Raw genomic sequence first — 15,800 nt, 5'->3', positions numbered from 1 at the left:
AATTTTTTATGGTTTTGATGAGGTGCCTAAATCAAAGTTCAGACATGGCGACTGCAATTTTTACATGTAGCACAACAAAGCAGTTCTAGGAATGTGTCCTTGAACTGCATATAAAAAAACTGTTATGTAACTATATCTAGAGGGGATTAGAGGAGAAAATGTACATGCTTACACAAGTATGACAACCAGAGTGATAACATTCCTATGTATTACAAAGTTAGGCCTAAGTAGGTACAGCGAAATTAAGTCAATGTAATTCTTTGGAGAAACACCTATTTCTATATGGATGGATTTTCACACGCAAATAGGAATGAGGCCTTACTCTTTCTATCATTTCATGAACAGCTTAAAGTTTTCCTCTGATTATAAAACAACTTCCCATAAATCAATAGTACAAGCAAAGATAAAAACTTTCTCTTTCTCCACCCATAAAGCTCCTTTTCTCTCCCGCCTCCTTAAATGTTTACTCATTCAGAATGCACTCAGAATCCATATAGCAGAGAGAAACTCACTGTCAAATCAAATTACAGCTGCCCATAAGAGTCTTTGTAGAGGAGGAAACAGAAGCAGGAGACTAGCTGCTAACAGTTTCCAATGCAAAGCTTGCATAGGAGATCCTCCACCCCTATCTCTATTCCTCACACATACACAGAAACAGCTGGAGCATGGAGGAAATTAAACTGCAGTCAGGAGCAGTGTAGCTGTGAATCCGGCAATGGGATAAGACAGTAAAACACTTACTAGCAGCATCTCTGTGTTTCTCTCTCTCACTCTCCAGTTGTTTCCTCCTTCTGCTCCCTCTCCATAGACTTTTATGGGCAGCTGTAACCTGATCTCTCAGTGTATGCATTGTTTCAGTTTTAAATCCCTCTCCTCTCGGTTCTAGGAATTCGTGAATTCTGAGCGATTCAACATTTAAAGGGGTTTTCCCATCAGGGAGATCACACCTATCTCTAGAACGGAGCCCCCTAAACCCTGTTCTACCTCTATGTGCTCCGGCTGACTTATGCAATTCCCAACCATGAAGAAGAAAACAGCGTAGCTCGCCGAGCTATGCGGTTTCCGTAACTCCCATAGTAGTGAATGGCAGTTACGGAAGCAGTGTAGCATGCGAGCTACGCTGTTTCCGTAACTATCATTCAGTGCTATGAGACTTACGAAACAGTATAGCTCACTGAAAAAAAAAATACTATTTCTCCCGCATAAAACAAGACATCATACGGCCACATCAATGAAAAAATAAAGAAGTTATGGCTGCTGAAATGCAGTGAGGTGAAAACGGAAAAATGTAGCTGGTCATTAAGACCTTTTCAGGCCCGGTCATTAAGGGGTTAAGCTCCATACACATGTTCTCACACTTATCTCTGACAAAGAGGTGTAAAGAGGGTCACAAAACAGAAGAAAATAAATTCTAAACATCTACAGTTTGGATCTGATGTGAGGTAACTTGAACTTGTTTACCTGAGCTTCAGAAATTGTTACTGTGTCCTTAAATACGATCCACTCTACTGTTTCTGAGCATGGGGGAATAGTTAGTGATCCATTGTATGTATAATATTTGTCTGTGTAGTTTGGCAGAAGGTCCAGCAAAACAAATGTTTCGAGTTCAGCTTTCTTACCTGTATAAAAAAAATAAAATAAAAAAATCGGATAAACGTTACATTTCAGATTTCCAAAATACAGGAACATTTTCATGGTTCAATACTCACTGCAATATATTATATTTCAGTAATTGAAATACAATAGAAAAACAAGCATCCCGGGGGGGATTATTTATAACTCAGAGGAGGTTTTTCCTCCCCAAGGCAAAGTAAAATAACTGTAGCAAATATTGTTCTATGGGTAACACCTCCACATTTGCACCACTTTACATAACTAATACTCATTTAACGTTACCTGGTTTTCGGAGTGTGTTTATACTAGCATACAATGCAACTTCCACTGGAGTAATTGAAATATATTAAACATAAATATGAGGCTAGTACCTACCATTACACAATAGTGTCTGATTTAGTACTACACTAAAAAAAAAAAAAAAAAAGATTATATTTTAAGATTAATAAAGAGTTACATGGTGGAAAAAGAGCCCTGTAAAGCAAAAATTAACTCACCGAACCGATGAACGCTATCAACTCCATTGATGATTGCATTATAATTTGTGTTCTCTTCACCAATCTGCAAAAATAAGACCATATTATATGAGAGAAGTCAGAAAACATTGTATAACACAAGTGAAAACAATTGGAAATCGTTGATCTTTTCTACCCTATGTATTTAGGCATCATTATTTCCATGAGACAGACCAATATGGACTACCTTATGAAAACCCATTAGATCATAAACAGCATCCAGTAAGTGCAACAGTAAGGATATGCTCACACGGAGGAATTTTGCGGCGGATTCCGCAGCAAAATTCTGCCTCCCATTCATTTCAATGGGAACCAGACGCCGCTTTTACTTGCTAACTGATTATATTCGGCAGGAATAGTTCCGCGGCGGATTTTGTGACGGGACCCGACACGCAAAATCCGACGCGTGAACTAGCCCTAAAAGTCCCTATTTTCTCTCATATTTTTAGTGTATATAAAAAAAGGGAACATATGCACTGCCTGTTTATGCTCCATCTATGGATAAAACACTTCTTTAATGGGACCACAAGTGATCCCTTATATTTTCTAGCTTCTCCATTTACTGGCCACAACATTACTACTAAAAAAAAATGCTACACATGGGAGTGTGTCACTATAGTTCCCCTATGAAAGTAACCACAGTGAGATGTGTAAGTCCTCTAGGTTTTCAACCTGTGGTGCAGTGGGTACACACCATGTCTCTAGGGGGTCCTCATGCTGTACTTTTAATAGGTGCGGCACAGTGTATGATCATAGACTTGGAGATATTTTGATGTAACTTATTTGAGTAAAGGGTACTTGGCTTTGGAGTATTGAGAACACTGCTTCTAGACAATCTGATCCACAAGGATCTCCAACAGGTCACGTCTTGAGTATTTTCCATATGGAAAACATATGTGCTGATATTGATCACTGGAGCAATATTAAGGAAATCCTAAAGATATTACTTTTTTTGGGGGTTCCTTGAAGACTCGATTGGGAAACCCTGATGTAAATTATGCTTGATGAAGTCCACAGCAGAAAGAAACTAAAAATATGTGTCATGTAACACCTTTTGTAAGTCAACCATATGATAAATAAGCCACCGCTAATTGTCATGTGACTCGATAAAAACCATCACGTGATATGTACTCGCACTTCTTCCCTGCAATGTCTCCATTGGGCATAAGTTACATTGACAGCAGAAAGGATAGTAGATACCGGTTCCCCTCACAGAGAAATGTATAAATATAATGGACCTGTAATTCTGTTTTTTACCATTTGCGCTTTCTATCACTTAGAAAAAGAACTGCAAAAAGCTGAATAAAACGTCATGTGCAACTGGTTTCTCCATGTGATACCTTTTAAACTCTGGTAATATAATATAAAATCAATGAATGTTCACAGCTTTTATTCTATCCTTTAACCGAAAGGATAACATCTTCTAACACAGATAAACATGCATTTATCTGCTGCTGACTTGTCTATGCCATGGAAGAACTAAGAAATATCATGGAAGCATTAAAAATTTCCTCTCACAAACACAGCAGCTTACAGGCTTATTACGCATGTTCTCAAATGATTTCAGCTTTCAAGGATTTTTTTCTACTAAAGCCAGTTACAGCTTGAACAGTGTTCATTACTTAAACATATAATCCTATTTATTTTACATGCTTTATTAAAACGTGCTTTATGAACGTGAAACTTCCATTTGGAGGCCCCTAATCCTTCATTGTATCATTACATTTAAAGGGTTGTCTTATAAAAGGTTGGTCCATCAGGAAACCCCCTGCTCATATGCCATATATGGACGTCATACAGGGGGGCTCCATTTGGAACCCCCTCTAGGAGGATGGAGAGCTGCTGACATGCAGTGGCTCTCACTCTGGTGGACTAGAGCTGTATAATAATTGCATGGACAACAATTAATTTGAACGGCTGCCATGTAATAATACATTTCTCCTGCAGTGGCTCTAAAATTAAAGGGGTTGTCTGTACAGCCCACCCATTGCCCTGTTAGGATATTTGAGGGTAAAAGAGAGGGGTGTCCTGATCATGATCCAGATCCATTAGACAAAGCTGTGAACCATTGCAGAGCACTCTCACTCTGAAGGACTGCAGTCGTCCATTAAAATAAATGGACATTTCCTTTTTTTTATTATTTTTGTTAACAGAAAACAACATTTTCTATAATATGAATTTGGACATTTGTCAAGTATATTGTGACATTTAACAGAATATTGTTCAATAAGATCTGCATATGTCAATAGATTTCTGGACAAAATATAATTACGCCATCAGTTAAGATACATCGGTTGTGTCCGAAGAGAGCAGAGGTAGTTCTACACTGTTTGGACATTTATTGGTTTTAATATGCTCCATGTAACACTTTTTTTTTTTAAATTAGCATTTAGTTGAATAATTCTTTTGGAGATAGTAGAAAAATAACGGCTCTAGGACTCAATGCGGTCAGCTTACCATCGAAGGAGCTGCTCAATGAAAAGGAGTGGTCATGACAACCCCCTTAAGAAATTGCATTATCAGTAATTTCCGAAAATGTGATCTATTATCAGACTTATCCCTTTACAAGCACAAATGATTCAGAGTCGTGATCAGAAGACAGAGGCCATTTATGGTAGCCTGTATTCTGTGAATGGGGAGAGCAACTACAAGGCTGCAGGAACTTTGCAAAAGCCCCTTGGCGCTTTCTATTCACAAAATTATGCAAAAAAACAGAGAAGGACAGCAAAGCTGGAGACAGAGAGACTCATTGCCACAGAGAGTAAAATGAACCCTAAATTGTTCTTCAATTATATAAAAAGGTTAAAACTAAAACTTTTGGACCTTTACAAAGTAATGAGGGAGGAACTGTGGAAGGTGATGAGGGAAAAGCTAGTTTATTGAACATTTTCTTCTCCATTGGAGTAAAATAAAATGTCAAGTGAAATGCAGAAGGGAAAAATAAATTCTCCATTAAATGTCACCTGTCTAACCAAGCTGCCTTAAAAAGGCTGAAATCACAGGGTCCAGAGGGTATAGACCCATGAGTTCTGGGAAAGTTAAAGGGGTTACCCAGAGACCTAAAATGGTGGTCATTCTTGATATTATCTGTAAAGAGGTAATTTACCAATATGCTTTAATTTTCAAATGTGTGCAGAATCGCCGATCCAAAACCCGGTCACATGGTGCCGGCAGGCTGTAGTTTCCTCTTACTCGATGATGCGCCGACACAGCCCCACGTGACTGAGGGCTGCCTCCTGCTCCCGTTCGTGTCGGTGCGTCATCAAGCACGTGATCGCAAGAGGCAGGCACTGTGACTTCAGTTTACTGAACGGATTACAATTGCCAGCCCCTTGCGGTCAAATGACTAATCAGTGACAAGCCGATATGAAGGAGTAAGGGAGCAACGGACTGGCTTCCTTTTTTCACATTGATGACAGCCTAGTCCTGATATGTGACTAGCTTAGCTATAGAATAGAGTATTAGTGCCAGCCCCTTGTGGTCACATGGTCAGGTCTCGGCTCCCAGTAATGTGAAAGAAGAGCATTCTGGAATTTGTAGTGTTTTAGCGCACGCTGAAAGACTAAAGCAGGAAGTATATCAGCAGCGTGGTCATCATATCGGGGAGTGGTATGTCATGAAATACACTTTTTTCAAGTTGATTATTCATAGGAGGATGCCTAATGGTGTTTACTACTTTTGTTTTTTTTCCTGCCGCCAGATAACCCCTTTAATTACAGTGATAGAGCATTATTTAGAATATTAAAAGGATTCCATAATGGCAGAGTATGTTGCACATGAATGGCGCATAGGAAATATGGTGCCAAAATTATAACTCAATATCAGCATGTGTTTATGAAGGATTGGTCTTGTCAAACTAATTTGATCAGCTTCTATGAGGAGGTAAGATCTAGACTAGACTAGGGTAAAGGTGGTTTTACACAGGCGGATATTGCCCATGTTTACCACTTTTAAAACTAGCGCTGATCGACAATACAGCTCCTCGATATGCTTACGGCTCCCTTTAAACGCATCAACGATTGTTTAGTATGGGGATGATCATTACTATAATTGCTCGTTCCCATGCATTTGCATCAGATCGTCAGCACATCTACCTGTTTACACAAGGAAATGTGCCGCCGACTAGCAACCATTTTTTTAGCTGACTAAAGGATGCATACAGCCGATGAATGAGCGTTTGCTCATTCATTGCCTGATCTTTGCCATGTTTACACAGGGCAATAATCAGGAATGAGGGTTCGTATGAACCCTCGATCACCTAATCATTGGTCCGTGTAAAAAAGCCTTAAGGGATGTGTCACTAGTTTAGTAATGCCCAATCTCCTAGCTAATCCAATTGGCATCTTCACACTGATAATGCTAGTGAAAATTGTGTCCCAAAAAGTTTATTATTTTAAATGTTATGTGCTTTTTTCTAAATATGCAGATGAGGCTATACTTGACAAGTATACAAGTAACATCAGCGATTCCCCTGGAGCTACCTCACAGCCTCTGACGCTGTCCTATCAGCATGAAGCTGCTTCAAACAGTGTGAGAGACTGAGGCTGAAGGGAAGGGGCGATCACTTCAAACAGCCATATCTCCGGCTGTGGACTATCTAGAACAAGTGGCATATGAAAGATGAGAGTATCATCTTTAATATGGCACCAGGATCGGCGGTATCACCAGTTTAAATCATAGTCGGGAGTGGAAGCTGTATACCACATGATCACGATGTGTTGCTGGCCTGGAAAGAGGAGAACTGTATGACACTGATTGGACAGCGTCATACAGACAACATTACACCGGCCAGAGTGAAAAGAAAGTCACCTCCTATTTGGCAAGTACAGCCAAATACGCATATTTAGAAATATGCACATAACTTTGCAAATAATAAATGTTTTTGAAATAAAAATCACACTGTAGTTATCAGAATCATAGCGCCTATTAGATTAGTTAGGAGATAGGGCATTAATAAACCAGTGACAGATCCTCTTTAAAGAGGCTCTGTCACCAGATTATAAGTGCCCTATCTCCTACATAATGTGATTGGCGCTGTAATGTAGATTACAGCAGTGGTTTTTATTTTGAAAAACGATCACTTTTGAGCAAGTTATGAGCAATTTTAGATTTATGCTAATGAGTTTCTTAAAGACCAACTGGGCGTGTTTTTACTTTTGACCAAGTGGGTGTTGTAAAGAAGTGTATGAGGCTGACCAATTAGTGACTAATCAGCATCATACACTTCTCATTGTTTCAGCCCAGCATGATCCACAGCACAGTGTGATTGTGCAGTGAAAGAAGCTGGGCTGGAACAATGGGCTGGAACAATGAGAAGTGTATGACGCTGATTGGTCACTGATTGGTCAGCCTCATACACTTCTTTACAACACCCACTTGGTCAAAAGTAAAAACACGTCCAGTTGGTCTTTAAAAAATTCATTAGCATAAATCTAAAATTGCTCATAACTTGCTAAAAAATGATCGTTTTTCAAAATAAAAACCACTGTTGTTATCTACATTCCAGCGCCGATCAGATTATGTAGGAGATAGGGCACTTATAATCTGGTGACAGAGCCTCTTTAAGCCGATGGATGTCATAAGTCTTGATTTTTCCAAAGCATTTCATACAGTTTTAAATAAAAGGTTAGAATATAAAATTATATTGCTTGTACTGGCGAGAAACGTGTGAGAGGGTGGTTTTACACTGGCAGATTTCTCCTGGTAAAAGAGTGCCGTTGGACGAAAAAGCACATCGATTGTCACTCATTTAGCACCATTTACATGAAAGAAGATCGCCCATCCGCATATAGTTTGCATCATTGTCAGCAGTACATTCCCTGTTTACACGGGGAGACGTGCTCCCAATAACGAGGATTTTTACTGCCACATAAAAGATCAGATCAGCTGACCTTGTAGATGGATTGCACAGTAAATTATACATTTTTACAGATGATACTAAACTGTGTAAAGTAATTAACACAAAAGAGCACCGCATGCTGTTACAAATGGATCTGGATAAGTTTTGAGGCCTGAGCATAGATGTGGCAAATGAGGTTTAATATTGATAAAACGTAAGGTTATGCACTTGGGAAGGGAGAAAAACACGCCACCATTAAATACGAAATAGTAAAATACTAGGTAAAACGGACATGGAAAAGGACTTAGGGATATCAGTCAAATGTAAACTTAATTGTAGCAACCAGTGTTAGGCAGCTGCTGCAAAGGCAAATAACATCGTGGGATGCATCAAAAGGGGCATAGATGCACATGACATGGCATGACAATCACTGTTCAGAGAGAATATGGGATATTGTGTACAGTTTTGGGTGCCAGTGTACAAGAAAGACAAAGTAGAGCTTGAGCGATTTCAAAAACGGGCAACCAAAATAATAAATGGAATGGGTGAACTACAGGGAGGGAATGGCTTTGTTTAATAAAACACCAAATTTAAAATAATAATTTTTTTAAAATTAAATGTTAGGCCCTGTTCACACGGAATGTATTTGACTTATATTTTGGTGCATTTTATGTGCCGAAATACGCTTCAAAAATCGCTTCATTAAGCAAGCATATTTAAAAATACGCTCTGTGTAACAAAGTAGCGTCAGGTCAATTCTTTGACACGTACAACGCGCCACGACAACACGAAAACACGAAAACAAGCCAAACGTTCCCATAGTCATTGGGAATTCTAATGGCATGCCAAAAAAGTTGTAAAAAGTGCACACAAAACGAGTAAAAAGACACGTGGAAAACGCGTCAAAAACGCCTGTATTTTAAAGAGTTTGGAAAAAGGCAGCCTAGTGGTGACCCAATAACTATGTATAAATATATCAAAGGTCAATACAAAGACCTGTCTAATGATCTGTTTATACCCGGGACTGTAGCTAGAAGGGCATATTCACACGCGGCAGATTTGTTGCAGAAATGTCTGGGACTGTCCCATACATCCGAATAGGGCTTGAAGAAAATATAAATATCCCTTTATATAAGCCAAGTACGTCCAAAAAAAGAAGTATAAATTACCTAAAGTAAGGAATTCCCAAAAGTTGAATAAAATTAGGCAATGATGGTAATAATAAAGGTTCGCTATTATGCAATGTAATGCACCAATACTCACACTGTAGGCCCCTTTACGTGGGACAATATTTAAAACCACCGATCAATCATTGACAATGATCTGATAGACCTTTCCATCATAATGATCCTCGCAGCTGGCGGAGAGGATTTCCTTCCACCTTGGTGTGAAGCGTTATTGTTGCTTAGCGAAGGCTTTTGCAAGAGCCATGCGCTAGGCAGTACTATTGTCCTGTAAATGTCGCTACTAGCTATATCTACACGTACAAATCTTGCCAATGATGGCAGTGATTTATATGTTAGCATGATCATTTTACTCTGGACAATTATCGCTACGATCCTTTGGAAATTAATGAATCTTAACAAAAATTGCAGTGTGGAAATGAGCCTTGACTTAAAATAACTAAATGTTCTTACCTTAAATAAAATCGATAAAGCTTTCAGTTTTCCATTTCCTTTTATCGCATCATCCAAAGTTTCAAACTGGTTATCATTAAAGCAGAGGATTTGCATCTGTGAACATGGTTAAAAGTGTTATATTTTGATATTAAATATGTTGAAAAAAGTTTTCAATAAAAATTATAGTGATAAAAAAGAGAAAGTGTTAGACTATATTCAGACGAAAGTGTGCGAAATCAGCAGTGGAAAAACTGCCTTTTTTCACATCCGATTTGCCCACCCGTGTGAGACCCATTTTCACCGATCCCTTATAGACTTGAGTCTATTGAGGGATCCGCGAAAACTGACAAAAATAGGACATGTCCTATTTTTTCACAGGCCCTTCACACGGTCCGTTAAAACAACGGTCGTGTGAACAGCCCCATAGAAATACATGCAGCCGTGTGACGGCTGTAAAAAAACGGACATCACATGGACTGTATAAAATGTTCGTCTGAATAAGCCCTTACACTGTAAAGAGGAAAGAGGTTTGCTGCATTTGATTATACATTCAGCATTAGTCACTCAGGTACATGTACTATGCTCGATGTTGAGCAGTATGGAGCCTAGATACAAAAATGATTGATGCAGCATTCTGTACCTGCTGAGGACATCTATTAGCCTTTTTTGTATGGATTCAAGAGCATTTTTTTTACTTTAGTTTATACCTTTTATGTATTGAACAAATGTTATCTGACTGCGGCTATTCTAACCACGTATTAAGCTGTGCTCTACTTTGAAATATTGTTACTCAAACAATAGGCCTTCATTTAGCCATTGAAATATTAATAAAGTGCCTCCTACATCTTTCCATAGAAAAAGGTACAGGCACTTTTCTCTTGATTTTGGTTGTATATTTTAAATCAGAGGGAAACACAAAATATGTTATCCAATTGACTAAAGGAACTTTTACATGGCCAATTATTGGGCAAACGAGCTTGTTCCCGATCATTGCCCTGCAAACAGGGCAACGATCAGCCGATGAACGAGCAAATGTTCATTCATCGGCTGATCGTATAGTTTATGCAGTAGAAAATATTATCGTTTTCGGCAGCACATCTCGTGGTGTAAACCGGGAGATGTGCTGCCGACATTATAGAAATGTATGAGGACAAGCGATCGCAGTAACGATCGCTCGTCCCCAAACATAGCTCCTTGTAAAAGAAGAAAACGAGCGCTGATCAACGTGCTGTCTCATTGATCGGCGATCGTTTACACGGCCCATGTGGTGTCAAGACCCTAATCCTAATTCAGCTAAATATAATTAAAAGGTTTTTCCCACAATTAAAATTTATCAGCTATCCACAGGATAGGTGATAAATGTATGATCGCTGGGACCCTACCACTAAGACACTCACCGATCTCTAGAACGAGGCGGTCCGGTGCCCCCCGTTCTTCCCCACTGCACAATTGCAGTGAGGAGGATTTTGACTGGAGCAGCGGTCCCGATTGTGCACTGCCGCTCCATTCAATGTCTATGGGACCGACGGAAACAGCAAAGTGCTACATTTATATACAGATGCATATATATAAATAAAAAAAAGTATTACAATGGTGTGAGACAGTGACTGGAAAAGTGGTAGGGGATTGCCAAGATTCCTCTCATATGTGTACTAGGTTCCAGGAAGTATCTGTCTCATCCAGGGAAAACTGGATGACATGAAAGGAATCCAGGAAAGCTAAGTATTCTTAGAAAGGAGAAGTTTGCTAAGGACTTTGGTAATTCCCAAGTTCGGTCTTAGATTTTTATGGAATGATAGGCAGGTTGGTAGTGGGGCCTATCATTCCCTTCCTGGCCAGTATGTTTTTTTTCTCTGCAACTCATGTGTTGCAGGTCAGCTCATCACTGAGCCATGAAAGGTGTGCACACTGTGAACTGGGGTGCGCCATGTGAGAAGACAGAACCTGTCTTTCTGGAGACAGTAAGGGTATGTCCACACTGCTGAAAAATCGGAAACTGAACGCCTCCAAACATCTGCCCATTGATTTCAATGGAAAACACTGCATTTCATTCCGACAGGGGTTTTTTTTTACGCGGCTGTTTGAAAAAACGGTGCATAAAAAAACACCCCGTAAAAAGAAGTGCATGTCACTTCCTGAGCCGTTTTTGGAGCTGTTTTTCATTGGGTCAAAAAACACTTCATGCTTAAACGGCTGAAAATCAGAGGATATTGTCCTTTGAAAACAGCTCCGTATTATGTAGCTGTTTTTTTGTTTAGCGTGTGAACATACCCATAAACCGAGGTCCGCTAGCTTCCTGCTGGAAGTTGCAGGTTTAGTTTCCGGTGGTTCGTAGTATGCCACTCGTATAGTGAGGGAAAACTATTTTTAGTTCTACCGAGCAGAGGTTCATTTGTATATTTGTGCCTGAACGAAAAGGCTGTACGTTTATTTTGTATCCTGCCACAAGGACAAGTAAAGCCCCTGATTGAAAACGTACTTCAGGGTCACGGTCTCTGACCGCATTTTGCCTACCCCTACAGAACCAATTCCCACAATAGGAAGAATGCTTTGAATAAATGATATAATTATTTAACATACGTATCATCATTTTTACTTTAAGAATGCAAAAAAAAAAAATTTCAAAAACATTGTAAGAAATATGATTTTAAAAGAATTACCTCTAAAGGGAATTTCTGGCCTTCCAAACTGTGTTCTGATCCATCTGAAGTAGCGTTGCATTTTCCCCAGTGAAATGTTATTCTGCTAGCACGGTAAGCTGTATCTAAGGCACCACCGCTAAGATAATATTCTCCTGTCAAATTAATTTCCACTGTAAAACCAAGAAAGACAATGAATTAAAAGCAATAGAAGAAATATGGATTATTATCAGACATTGCAATGACCTACAATCCAGCTACCTCCAGCTTCTGAAGGGAATTGTGAGAAGAGTAAAATACTAAATATATAATTACAAAAAAACACCAAGCAACAACAATTACAAGTATCTTTAGGAGAGACACGACTTCAGAAATGAAAAGCAGTGCGCAAGAAAAACAGGGGTCGTCCATAGCAACCAAGCAGATATAAATATGAAAGCTTGATTCCAATAGGTTGCTGCAGTGAGGGCAAAAACACCACAACCCAAAACACAAATCAAAAACCTAATCTCCGCACCTCCATCACAAATGTGTTTGTACATATACACATGCAATACAATAAGCAGTCGTGATTAATTCTGCCATCAATTTCTATGGTTTTGTATATGTTCAGTCCAGCTGGAATGAGAAATTCACACAGATATTGATCATAAAATTCCCATAAGAGGACTTTCCACCTTGATATAAGATGACATTCAGCCTGACTAATGATATGCCTATGGAAATCGGAAGACAACTGTCAGTCACTTCTGGTGCAGCGTATCAAAGAAAAACGTTTGACTTACATTTACTTTTTTCTTTACAAAACAAAAATAGTTTTTATTGGACTATAATCAAATTTGGAAACAAGACCGTTGGGGGATTGAGGGGGTATGGGGAATCAGATTGTGGGAGGATAGTCCTTTGGATCTCACGTGTTTTATGTGTAGGTATGTGTGAAAAGTTCACACAGAATACGTGTAACGTGAGGGCGTTCAGTTGCAATGTTGCTTTTCTTGCTGCTGCAGAAATGCGAAAAAGGAGTTTGTTTATGCTCTTGGTTTAGCGCTGGTTTTCACATACTTTTCAAGGGCGTAGTACATACCATAGAGGCAGACCATGCGGCTGCTATGAGGCTCTAGGATAGAGGGGACACAGTCCTGATTGACCCCATCCCCTTTGTTACTGGGTGGTGAGAACCTTTACAGAACGGTCATCTCCAGAGGAACTGCGTCTTTAGCAAACAAGCAGGCAGGAAATCAGCCCAAGGGTCATGGACTATGCGTGGAGGAAGAAAAAACTGCTAGATACTTCAGTCCTAGTTGACAAACTTCAGCACCTTATTTAACCCCTTCCTCCCGCAGTCATTTTTCAGTTTTGCATTTTCGCTTTTCCTCCCCATTTTCCGGAAGCCATCATTTTTTTGTTTCTCTGTTGATATTGGCGTATGGGGGCTTGTTTTTGCAGGACGAGTTGTAGTTTTTCACGGCACGATTTATTATACCATATAATGTACTTGGAAAACTGAAAAAAAAATTTTTTGTGGGGTGGAATAAAAAAAATACCCCAGTGATTTCGTCATTGTTTTTTGGGTTTCGTTTTTACGGCGTTCACCTTGCAGTAAAAACCACATGTTAACTTTATTGTGCGGGTCAATGCGATTACGGCGATATCTAATTTAGATGTTTTCTTTTACAAGAAAAAAAATAATTGTTAAAAATAAAAACATTTTTGTTTTCGCCACATTCTGAGAGCCATAACATTTTTATTTTTCTGTTGATTGAGCGGTGTGAGAGCTAGTTTTTTGGGTTTTATTGGTACCATTTTGGGGTACTTAAGACTTTTTGATCACTTTTTATTCAATAAAAAAAAACGTAATTTACCTTTATTTACCTTGATGTCAGGAAAGTGTTAAACAAGCACATCATTTCTCACTCCGCTCCTGCTTCCTCCCCCATTCATAGACTTGTATGCAGTGACTCACTCTCGTTCTGCTCCCTCCCTCCCCTCTCCATAGACTTGTATAGGCAGACATTGAAGATAGACACCCCCACCTTCTGCAGCCTGTCAATTCTGCTCTGTAAGCAGGGACAGATATTGCTCGACAACAGGGGTGGACAGCAGATTACAGGAAGAGACACACCTAGTGGCAATAACTTCGCACAGAATTTGCATGGAGAGAACAACTAAATTTTAAGAGCAAGTAAATTATTAACTTGATATATATCAAGTATACTATTAGATTGCAGAAGTTGTTTCAAATGTTAGTGTCCATTTAAAAACTATGTACACGTTTTAATGGAATAATTTTTTATTAAATCAATGTGTTTGAACAATTTTCTAATTTATGTTTACTTTTTATGATACAGCTTCTATGTATCCTGTATACATAGAAGTTGTATCATTCGCTCAGCCAAGCTTAGATGTGATCGATTATAGCTGGATTCTGTGTGTCAGAGACACGCAAGGACCGCTCTCAGTCGAGCCGTCAGTTCAGCTGAGCTTACAGAATTGGCTGAGAGAGGACAATACAGCTTTTATGTGTACAGGATAGAAGATGTATCGTAAAAAGTAAAAAAAAAAAAGTTTTAATAAAAGTTAATTAAAAATTGCCTCAAAACACACAAAAAAAATTAATTTAAAGTTGTACATATACTTTAATTTGTCCTGTAGTGGCGCTGCAGGGAAATTTAACTCTTACTGACAGGTTTCCCAACAGATTACAGCTAATTTCTGGGGGTCCCAGCAGGGGGGATGGGACACTTAATAATCAGTTATTTTAGGGAGCCCATCTTAAAAGTAGAAATTGTCCAAAATTGACATCCCCTTTAAACAAAGATCTAAAAAACAATTATTTAAAGCTATATAAAGACGGGAACAAACTCCTACTTCTGTCATTGGTAGTCTCTTACAAGTATGTTGTTTAGATCTTTAAAAGTATATTCTTAGATGTCTTATGAGGGGAACACTGATGCATGTCATCTATAGCATACACTGTACAGTCAGGTGCCTAAATACAGTATGTTATCAGTAGTCCTAATTCAAGTGTCTTCGCTTACATGGTGTCTTTACAAAAGGGATATCCAACGCCTATTTGAACCTTTTAAGTATATCACTCATCCATTCCTTTCTATTAAATATTAAAGTAACAAGCCGTACAAACAGAAATGTCAGTTAATCGCTCTGCCGTGACTATTAAAATAACAGACATTTTCACACAAAACATTCTAGTTGTGTAAAATGTTCAGAAATCCTCTGCTGACCTAACAATAGGTTTGTTTTTTTATTCACTTCTTGCATGCAATGTAAGTGTAAAAGTCTCAAGATCCCTAAGAGAGGATTTTTAAGGTTGTCCATTGTGTTACTGTTAATTAAAGGTCGATTTCTGAAATGTCCTTCGAATAAACGGTCAAGAACTCCGGACTACAAGGTTACATAGAATCAATTAAAAAAAACACCCTACAACTTAAATACAGACATGTCTCACGCGTTTTGTAACTGCCTAACACTACCTCAGATTCCAATTCTGGAAACAAATGACAGAATTTACAATATCTACTTAATTTAGAAATGATGAAATGATAAAAACAACGCC

General features: G+C 38.8%; 1 protein-coding gene across 6 annotated transcripts in view; it reads right to left on the bottom strand.

The window, feature by feature from the left end:
* Positions 1 to 15,800, bottom strand: part of PTPRZ1 (protein tyrosine phosphatase receptor type Z1) — a 211,340-nt gene that overhangs the window by 119,105 nt on the left and 76,435 nt on the right. For all 6 annotated transcript variants that reach the window (XM_075857144.1, XM_075857149.1, XM_075857145.1 and 3 more), the window contains exons 4-7: positions 12,248 to 12,399; positions 9,606 to 9,701; positions 2,112 to 2,175; positions 1,462 to 1,619 (exon numbers count right to left, since the gene is read on the bottom strand). In XM_075857144.1, coding sequence (XP_075713259.1) covers positions 1,462 to 1,619; positions 2,112 to 2,175; positions 9,606 to 9,701; positions 12,248 to 12,399 — 470 coding nt within the window. The remainder of the gene's footprint in view (positions 1 to 1,461; positions 1,620 to 2,111; positions 2,176 to 9,605; positions 9,702 to 12,247; positions 12,400 to 15,800) is intronic.

The sequence above is a fragment of the Rhinoderma darwinii genome, chromosome 3 (assembly GCF_050947455.1).
Source record: "Rhinoderma darwinii isolate aRhiDar2 chromosome 3, aRhiDar2.hap1, whole genome shotgun sequence".
In the NCBI taxonomy this organism is placed as follows: domain Eukaryota; kingdom Metazoa; phylum Chordata; class Amphibia; order Anura; family Rhinodermatidae; genus Rhinoderma; species Rhinoderma darwinii.
The sequence above is the reverse complement of the archived record's forward strand: the minus strand, read 5'-3'. Positions and strand labels throughout refer to the sequence as shown.